Source organism: Lactuca virosa, chromosome 6 (assembly GCF_052849685.1).
Source record: "Lactuca virosa cultivar CGN04683 chromosome 6, Lactuca_virosa_CGN04683_v6, whole genome shotgun sequence".
Taxonomy (NCBI): Eukaryota; Viridiplantae; Streptophyta; class Magnoliopsida; order Asterales; family Asteraceae; genus Lactuca; species Lactuca virosa.
The window spans coordinates 144,270,448-144,280,814 of NC_136431.1; the positions used below are offsets into that span (position 1 = coordinate 144,270,448).

Below are 10,367 nucleotides of genomic sequence, written 5' to 3' on the forward strand. Positions count from 1 at the left end.
TGGAAGAAAATGAAGATCCTTGATGATAGTTGAGAGCAAAACCCGATTTCTTGGCTTGGAAATGGTAAAAGTGTTGGAAAAAGGCCAAGTTTCACATATATAGCCAAGAGTTTACGGCCACCATGAGTTTATGGCCGTAAACTCATGTGTCCTGGCCGTAAACTCCTCATGAAAGGGGTTTATGGCTTGATTGATGGTTTTAAACTTCAACTGACACTTCCTATCACTCATTCTTTGGATGTACTAGGTTTAGAATGCTCAAACAGACCCTAAATAGTGCTAGAAGATAGCAGGAACAAGTCTGACTTTGATTGAGTTTAAGTGTTGTACAAGATAGAAATTTCGGGTTGTCACACATGGTCTTTACACACAATGCTGAGGGCCAGATCCCGATCTTACATATGAGTGTCATGGGCTACCCCCATGGTCTTTCCTTGCGAAGCCCGGGGCTAAATCCCGGTCTTACACTCAAGTGTTGTGGGCTACCCCAATGGTCTTCCATACCATTATCACAAAAGTCAACAACATTCTACGTAATAAGCAATGGGCTGACATTGGTGCCTTCGACCCATGAACATGGTGAAAAGAGTCACATCAACTGCTGAAATCCCAAACAAACACTCGGGCTGCTAGGATGGATAAATTCCCATGCTAACTAAACAATAAGGTCCCAAAACAATTAGATCAAAATCCGGACTAAGACTTACAACATAAAACTAATTTCCAAAGTGAGATGAGCCAAACTACACCTAAGCCCAATAAGATCCTAAGCCCTAACCAAGGATCAACTAAGGCGCATAATGAGCCCAACTGTTGGAGTGGCCCATCGGAAAAACGTCCAAGGCCCAAACCCATCAAATAAGCCCACCCATTTGGCCCAATACGTAAATCCAACTGATTTGGGTTGTACGCTCGACGTACACATTGGTACGCGTAAGGTACAAGGTTGAAGCGGGAATCGAGGAAGTACGCACGACGTACGCAATCCCCATGCATGCCATGCAAAAGTGACTTAATCACTTAAGACCAAACAACTAAAACTCAGATCTGGACCCCTTAAGACCATTAAGGCCATAGAGTTGCAAACTTTATGCCTTTGAGTGGATACAAAGAGCCCAAAGTCTAAAACCTAGCTTATCACACCCAAACCTACACTCTAGCACATGAATGAGGACTCAACAAGGTCCAAGATTGAACCTTTATGATATAAAACGACTAGAAACATCTGAAAATACAACTTGGAGGCTTAGGAGTAGCACATACTATCCAAGATCTAAACTTTAGGGACAAAAGGAGGAAACTAGTCTCAAAATGGAACTTAATGAAACACAACCAAAGTTTGGAGCTTTATACCTTCTAGTGGTGCAAAATGAAGAGGATAAGCTAGATCCAAAATCTTGAGGGCAAAGCTTCCTTCTCGAAAAACCTTCTTCACAACCAAAAGCACACTCTATCACTCAAAAAGCTCAAAAAAAGATCAAAATACACTAGGGTTTGCTAAGAGGGTCGAGAAAGGGAATTGAGGCTGAGGTAGGGGAGGGTCTTGGTCCATAATGAGGTTTAAATAGTGCACAAACTCTAATTCTTAGGGTTTTGGTCTGAGTCACGTACGCCCAACGTACAAGAGTACACGCAACGTACTCACACGGAGTCCATTACACTAAGCGTATAACGGTGTACGCCCCCGCGTACACGATCCATACCAAAATTTCAAGATTTTAACTTCGGGGACCTAAAGTGCAATCAAATCAAACTCAAGGGTTCAAAAGCAAACTTGATAAATCTTAGATGTTACATAACATAAAACAAGCATCACAAAGCATAAAACATATGTGCATAAACCAACCATAAACTAGTGACATTTTGTGAGCCATTACAAAAATACCAAGTTCATTCCTAAGGGGCGTAAAGGGACCAAATATTCTTATGATGTCTTCTTGTTCCCACTTGCTTCAACACCTTGTAGCAAGTTCATTAAAATAAATTTATAAGTTTATAAAACTTTAATAAAATTAAGTGCATGAACTTTTGATCTTCAAAATGGCCACCATCTTCATTCTTATTGAGTTAAATATATAAATTTTCTTGCCAACTCTTCTTTGAGCTTTCAAATTTCATCTTTTGTTGTGTTGGACTGTTGTGATGATAGTGATGATAAGGATAAGATGATGGTGATTTTGCTATGAAGAAGATGGTGGGGGTGCCGACAATGGTCAAGAAAATCTTGATCTAGCTAGTTATCCCTTTAATTCAATTATCCCATTTGAAATCTCCAATTTAAAATTCGATCCACTAAAGTATTACTTATGACATATGTTTTTCGATCGAGCTACTGAAGAACTCGTACATACCAAAACCCAATTAGGTCTTATAACAAGCTTTGTTCTTTTCCATATTCATTATCCATGTATCTCAACATAACAGTTGACGGCGACAACAAATTTAGATCCAGATGCATGTATTTGGTGGGGCGACAACACCCAGATCATGCCCTCCCAATCTCCTCCACCCTCTTTCGTCTCTTTCTCCCTTTGAAACTTTGATTTTCCGATAAAAACCATATCAAGAATACTGGTAGAGGTAGTGATGATGAGGATTGGGTTACAACCCGATCTGAGAAACCTAGAGGGAGGGAGAAGTGGCGATGAGGGTGGATCCTGGATCATGGCTCCCTCAATCATCAGAGATGACAATATCGACATTGTTGGGGCTACCGTACTCTTCATCTTGTAAACCGATGTATCTTTCTGGCAGGTGGTCATAGTCCGCCACTATTTCTTGAACTTGTTTTGTTTGAAACTGTTTATTAAGAAATGATGATTAGAAGGGTGGTTTTATTTTGTTCATCAGTGGAAGGAAGTGTGTGATGTTTTTTTTTTTTTTTTTGGTGTGTGTGTGTGTTGTGCGTGTGTGAATCTCATATTTATTTTTAATAAAACTTTAAATTAAATAGAAAAACATCTACTCTAATAAATGAAGATCCATTTTGCCACATGTCAATCTTTCATAAGTTTTAACACTCGTCATTTTGTGATATTTTTGAAATAAATAATATCCACATGTCAATTTCTAGGTTTTTTTAATTTTTAAAATTAAAAAGCCACATAATACATATAGTTATATAAGTAAAATATTAAATATAATAAATATGATCATAAATTGCAATAAATATGTTTTTTTCTTTTTTATTTTAAAATTTAATTTTAAAAATTACTTAATGTTTACATTTTGATATTTAATTTTTTTATTTAATCCTTATTCTAATAAATGAATAGTTTTAATCTCCTTTTGCCAAATGTCACTTTAATACAACTCATCATTAATATTATGTCATGTGTCATGTAGATATATTAGGCAACTCATTTCAAAATTCAAATTTATATTTTATAATTATATGTTAAATTTGAAGTTATAATAACTTTAAAATTTTGATATATCTCTTAATTAATAATTTATTTAAAATGACTTATTTAAAATAATTGATTAATAATTCTAAATTTTTATTATAAAAGTTTAATTAATTTTATAACTGTGGTTCACACGGGTTATAAACTAGTACATATAATATACGAGTCTCACACCTAATAAAAATTATATCCGAAGAAGACGGTTTAGTTTTTTCAAATTTCCAAAAAAAAAAAACAAAAATACAAGCAAACTTGTTCCATTTTTACAAGTTAGAACATTTTTCGTAGGGACCATTTTTATAGTTTTGTGAAAATTCTATTTAGAGCGTGTACGTCACGAAGCGTTTGAGAGCTTCTAGCTTCTAGCGTTTGATAAAACGCTCCATTTTGAACAGAAAGTCTAGTTAGGCACTACAAACTTCTAGGGTTTAGTTTAAACAAAACACTCCAAATCCGGGTTTAGTTTAAACAAAACGCTCCAAATCCGAATTACTACAGTTTAACAAAACAATACACTACTTTCTACCCGTAATTTTGCCGAACAAGTTGAAAACAAAGCCTCTCTCGTTTGTTCACAGGCGAAGGAACAGGACTAAAAAGGGATGAACGAAGAACAGCGATCTATTCTCCTTCAATCCTCTTCTCGTTTCCCGCCGCCAAAAGGTTTTGTTTTTCTATCAAAATCTTAATTCTCCAATGTCTAAAGCTAACAATCTTCGGTTTTCAATTCCGACTTTGAAGGAACTAAGCTCTCTTATGGCACCGCCGGATTCAGAGCCGACGCATCGATCCTCCAGTCAACAGTATTCAGAATCGGGATTCTGGCGGCATTGCGGTCTTTGAAGACTGGAGGAGCGGTGATCGGGTTGATGATCACTGCTTCACACAACAAAGTCTCTGATAATGGCATCAAAGTCGCTGACCCAAGCGGCGGAATGCTCACTCAAGATTGGGAGCCATTTGCTGATTCTATCGCTAACGCTCCAGATCCTGAAAGTCTCGTCAAGGTTAGAGTTAGAATCTTACACGCAATTAAGGGCAACATGATTAGGTTAGAGTGCTAAAAAGGGTAAACGCCACCTTTACGGTCCCCACGAACTGGTTCCATGGCCACCATGGGCACAGAGCAAGGAAGGCGATGCCTGGGCTTGAACCTTAGACCTCAATTATCGATTCTCACCTTCTCATTGGCAGGACAAACACACGAGGACTGATTAGGTTAGAGTGTTCTGGACGTTCTGGCTAGGTTTCCAGGGTAGATTTGAATTTGATACATGATTGTTTACATGCTTTCTACTAGATTAGCAATGAATGACCATCGAAACAAAAGCCAGTAAGTTCAATTGATTGTGTTTTACAGAAGAAGGCCCTTGATTAATTTCACCAGTGGATTAAGACTGTTGATATGGTCCTTACTTTTGAGTAGTTAGCCTTTCAGTTTTTTTTTTTTTTTTTTTTTTTTGAAGGAATTATAGGGAACCATTTGGGTAAGGGATAAATTTATTTGTTCTTACAACATCCTACTTTCATTTCTTCTTACTATGACATTGTAGTTCTAACATGTTCCTTTTTTATTTTAAAATGTCTACCGAGTTGTAGCATTGTACTTACCATTTTTTCTTATTAAGATATCATTCTTTGAAACACAGTGAAAATTGCTTTGAGTTTGGATCACATTGCCAAAATTGGGTAGATTTTTCAAGTGCAATGTAGTAATAGGAAGAAATAAAAGTAGGATGCTATAATCAACAAATCAATGAAAGTACGTTGCTATTTCTTGCATTCAACCCTTTAGATAATAGCAAAGTATAGCCTCTCTAAAACATAAGAAAAATGGAAATCCATTTCACCAAGAGTCTAAGGTTGTGTTTCTTTTTAACTTAACAGAACTTACTCCTGTAAGCAAGTAAGTTATATATGATATGGGTGTTTCTTTTTGACTTAATCCATAAAGAAAAGAAAAAAAAATGGAAATCCATTTCTCCATTATCTCTTAGCTTTTTACAAATTTTCCCTCATTTATTTTTTCCTTCCATTTCCCAAATGTGCTGTGATTTTCTCAAAATATTTTCAAACATCATTGGTCCAGAGATCCAAACAACACATAATGAGGAAAAAAAGGAAAAAGGCCAGAGATTATTTATTTGGCAAGTGCCTTGATTTGAATGTTGATTTACTGATTTCTTGAAACAGTTGATAACTGAGTTTGCAAAGAAGGAAAACATACCACTTGATGGAGCAAAAGCAGCAGTTTTATTGGGAAGAGACACCAGGCCCAGTGGTGAATCGCTTGTTGAAGCTGCAAACAAAGTAAGACACCTCAAATTAAAGTCTGGGTCAAAATCCAGAAAATCAGGTTTAATGGTCCATAATAATCATATCATAAAAGAGTAATAGTTTAATGGTTTAATGAATCAGGAACTTTAGTCTAAACCTTGTGCTTTTAATACTGATCTCTAAATTGGGTAACAATAAAAATGGATTTCTTTAAAATGGTCAAAAATAAAAAGGGAAATACATTATTAGTGGGTAAATCAATCACAAGATGAAACATGTGACATGATTCAATCCCTTCAGATTCCAATTCTTTTGACAGATTCTAATTCCTTCCTAAACATTATTCGATATATCCAAACATCCCATTGGTGTCATTACAAATACATAAAGATTTCTTTATTCCATCTTATTCAAATACTTGAAGAATAGCAATGATAAACTAGAAAACATGTATGTATCTTGTGTTGTATGTTGATTTTATTTGATTAATTTACAGGGAATTTGTTCTGTAGTGGGAGCTGTTGCAATTGATATGGGGATTGTAACAACTCCAGAATTGCATTGGATGGTTCGTGCTAGAAACAAGGGTCTGAAAGCAACCGAGCTTCATTATTTTGATCAACTTTCCACCTCTTTTAGGTTGCTTTACTTCTTATTGGCAATGGCATAAAAAAAAAATTCAATATTCTATTTTTATTTGCTTCTATTAATCTTTGATTCTAGAATTAAATGTGCATATATGCAACAAACTGGTTTTCTACACAAAATATGCTTGCTGTAACATTTCAATCACAACCACTATTTAACATTTTACTACTAACTTGTATAACCCTTTTGATAAATCGTTGCATAATTTGTGTAGGTAAAAAAATAAAATATTGTTGCATAAATTGGTAAAAAGAGAGAAACATTGTTGCATAAATTAATAAGATAAAACAAAGTTGCATAAATAAGCATTAATGGAAGAAACCATGGTTGCATAATTTGGTTTGGTAAAAATAAAACATTGTTGTTTAAATTGGAACAAAGAGTGAAACATTGTATATATATACACACACACACACACACCGTACGTTCATATTTTTTTTTCTTGAAAAATCTATTAAGTTATAGCAGTAAAAATTGTTTTGTATTTCAACTGACATTCAGAGTAATTTGGTAATTTTTGAAGCGCATGCTTTTATAGGAGGAAAGGAAATTGGATGCTATAATAAACAATTAATAGAAGTTTATTATTGTTTCTTGCATTTAATTTGATAGACAAATATACTATAAGATATCTAATTATGAGAGTATAAAAAAAATTATATATTAATAATAAAATCATATATTAATATCCTACTATCCGACCACATTTGGCGACTATGGCTTTTTCTGTCATTAAGGTGTAGTATTAGATACAAATTTTAAAAACTTCAGGGAGTTGCCAAATGTGGACACATTGAATAGTTATATGACAGATTTCAACATAAACTGTAAATATTATATGGAAGGAAATGTGCATTTAACCCTTAATTTGGTTACATTACATTAGATGCTTGATAGATTTGATACCCGAGAAGAGTGGAGATAATCATCATCCAATTGGGAAATTGGTTGTTGATTGCTCAAATGGAGTGGGTGGGGAGAAGCTTCAAGTTTTGAAAGAAAAGTTGAATGCTTTTTTGCATTTAGAGATTCGTAATTCAGGTAATTCAGGTATACTAAATGAAGGAGTTGGTGCTGATTATGTACAAAAAGAGAAAATTGCTCCTCAAGGCTTTTTTGGTTATTCAGATGTTGGGATAAGGTGACTCATCTTTCTTTTCTTTATGTCAAATGACTGAAATATCCTTCCTAAAAGAGAAACTCTTCTGCACTTTCCTTTGTGTTTTTTTACATTCATTCCATTTGAATTGAATTTTGTTGCAATTCAGAAAATTCTATTCAAATTTCCTTTCATAAAGTGATGGGACTCAATTCCAATCCTCCATCATTTGTGTAAATGATTGAAAGTAATTTTTATATCTTGTAGAAAGTTTGTGTTTGTAAAAAAACAAGTTAGTCATAATTTTATAGATGGTAAATTCGATTTATTTACTTCTTAGTAAGTTGATTGTGATTATATTTTCTATAAAGTAAATTTTATATCTTATAAGAACTCAGTATTTGCAAAAGAAATAAATATAATTAACGCTTTTTTTTAGTCTAAAATAGGCTTTGGGTAATTATATCTAATTTGTTCCCGAATAGTCTTGGTTTATTGAATAATTATGTTTGACTCTATAATAGTTATAGAAAAGTTTCGTGAACAAGAAATTAATAAAAAAATATTTTTACAAATATTTATAATCTGTTTTCAAATATATATTTTATAAAAACAAACACAAGTTGTACAAAAGATCAGTTGTTGAAAATTTAGATAAGTTGATTTTGATTATATATTCTGTAAAATAAATCATATATTTTATAAAACTCTGTATTTGCAAATGAAATATATCTTATAACAAATTTTTGGTCTCAAATAGGCTTTCACTAATTATATCAAATTTGTTTTCAAATAGTGGTGTGTTATTGAGTAATTATGTCTAGCTCTTAGTAACTCTAAAAGATTTCCATGTAGAACAAATTAATAGGAAGGTTTTCAAATACTTTCACAAATATATTAATTTATTTTCAAATATGTATTTATAAAAAAAAAAACCCTATAATTCACAAAAAGTCAATAAATCACAATTTCATGATTTGTCATTATTTACATTCTAAATTGTTTAAAAATTTTATAACCCAAAACATAATAATAATATACAACGGAACAGCATCAAATTCCATTCCATTTTCCGCATAAGTAATTTAAAGTTAAATAATTCCTCCGAATTCCAATCCTTTGGAGAACATTGGAAAACTTGAATGGTTGTAGTGAGTGTTTCAGGTGTGCAAGTCTAGATGGAGATGCGGATCGGTTTGTATACTTTACACTCACATCAAATGGAGACAACAACAAAATCAACCTAGTCGATGGAGACAAAATTTTATCCTTGTTTGCTTTATTTATCAAACAGCAACTAAGTATCCTCAATCAAGATGTTGGTGTTGGTGTTGGTGTTGTACAAACGGCTTATGCTAATGGTGCATCCACTAAATACCTAAACGACTTGGGACTAAAAGTCGTATTTACCCCCACGGGAGTCAAGTATTTGCATGGAAAAGCGGAAGAATATGATATTGGTATCTATTTCGAAGCAAATGGTCATGGAACAGTTTTATTCTCGGATCATTTCTTAAGTTGGTTAGATGGTATAAAAAATGAGCCTTGTTCAGGTACTTTATCATCCAATGGAAAATAGCCCTAGAAACCAAAACCTTGTGTGTAAGGACAAAAAATGCTGATTTTGCAACTAATTTGATAGATTTGTTTTGTTTTGTTTTTTAAAAGGTTTAGAGAAGCAGAATGCTGCCAAGAGGTTACTGGCAGTGGCTAATCTGATGAATCAGGCTGTTGGTGATGCCCTGAGTGGGTTGCTTTTAGTTGAAGCCATCTTACAACATATGGGATGGTCACTTGATAAATGGAATCAACTTTATCATGATCTGCCAAGCAGACAACTTAAGGTCACTCACTTCAACTCTTTTTTTTTTTTCCCTCCTGAAATTTTGGGACACCATAGAACATAGCAAGTTAAATGCCATGTGGCAATTTTTGTCCCATTTAAGTCCTAGTACAAAGTATAACAAAAAAAGAAAAAAGAAATGTTTAGATGTCCTGATAGAAGCCACCTGGCACATGTGCTTCATGTCTTTATTTAACGATGAGTTGAAAATGGCGGCAGGTAAAAGTTGCAGATAGAAGTGCTGTGGTAACAACTAATGCAGAAACCAGTGTTGAGAAGCCACCTGGCCTTCAAGAAGCTATCACTGCATTAACGTGTAACTTTTATACAAATATTCTCACATACTTGCCCTAATAATAATAATATTAAGAATTAAATGATTGTGTGCAGCTAAATACCCACAAGGCAGATGTTTTGTACGGCCATCAGGAACAGAAGATGTTGTGAGAGTTTATGCAGAAGCAAAAACACAGGAGGAGGCAGATGAGCTTGCTGATTCTGTAGCAAAAATTGTTCAACAGTTTCTTGGCTCTCACTTCATAGCCTAACAAGTTTCTTTCATGTCTTTTTGCACCCAATCAGGACAAGACATAACACAACAAGAACATGATAGCCATTGGTTTATATCGGACAAGAATCCACTATGTGTGAATGGGATTAAAAAAGAATACAATTTTTTGTTTTTGTAACAATCTTAAAGTCAAACCTTTTTTAGTTTCAACTTGGAATTTACATAAACGATTTTATGAATTTGACCGTTTCCAAAATAATAATTTGTATGGTTATTTGCATGTGATCTAACATTACTAAATTACATGTTATAGCTATCGTTAACATCCTTTTTCTTACAAACAAAACATCGGATGTAAAAGGAACATTACAGTTTATAAGAATTGGCCATTTTTAGAAAAAAGATTGGGTGTATTTTACAAACCCTTCCACTGCTTGTATATGAAATTGAGTGTTGGATTGTGGCTTCAATGTATCACTTTTGAGAAGAAAAGAAAGATTGTGGCTTCAATGTATCACTTTTGAAGTTTTGAGAAGAAAAGAAAGAAATGGGGGAATCTATGGAAAGTTTCAGATGAAAAAG

The 10,367-nt window shown here is 33.7% G+C and overlaps 1 protein-coding gene across 2 annotated transcripts; it reads left to right on the top strand.

Moving 5' to 3' along the window:
* The first annotated feature begins 3,929 nt into the window (after nt 1–3,929).
* Nucleotides 3,930–10,065, top strand: DRT101 (phosphoglucosamine mutase-like protein). Of its 2 annotated transcripts, none has more exons than XM_079055332.1 (9): nt 3,930–4,070; nt 4,149–4,414; nt 5,601–5,717; nt 6,181–6,323; nt 7,219–7,473; nt 8,584–8,984; nt 9,100–9,275; nt 9,494–9,590; nt 9,665–10,065. In XM_079055332.1, exons 1-9 carry the CDS (start codon nt 4,010–4,012, stop codon nt 9,820–9,822), a joined length of 1,674 nt encoding a protein of 557 aa, XP_078911458.1. In that variant the 5' UTR covers nt 3,930–4,009; the 3' UTR covers nt 9,823–10,065. The 2 variants fall into 2 exon arrangements, with proteins under 2 accessions (XP_078911458.1, XP_078911459.1); XM_079055333.1 differs by having other exon boundaries at nt 8,596–8,984.
* The last annotated feature ends 302 nt before the right edge of the window (nt 10,066–10,367 follow it).

Bases quoted from the DNA above. Each gene is read 5' to 3' on its own strand.
- DRT101 (XM_079055332.1), top strand. From the start codon at position 4,010: ATGAACGAAGAACAGCGATCTATTCTCCTTCAATCCTCTTCTCGTTTC. The intron at 8,985-9,099 runs GTACTTTATCAT...GTTTTTTAAAAG, and splicing joins AAAAAATGAGCCTTGTTCAG to GTTTAGAGAAGCAGAATGCT. The intron at 9,591-9,664 runs GTAACTTTTATA...GATTGTGTGCAG, and splicing joins AGCTATCACTGCATTAACGT to CTAAATACCCACAAGGCAGA.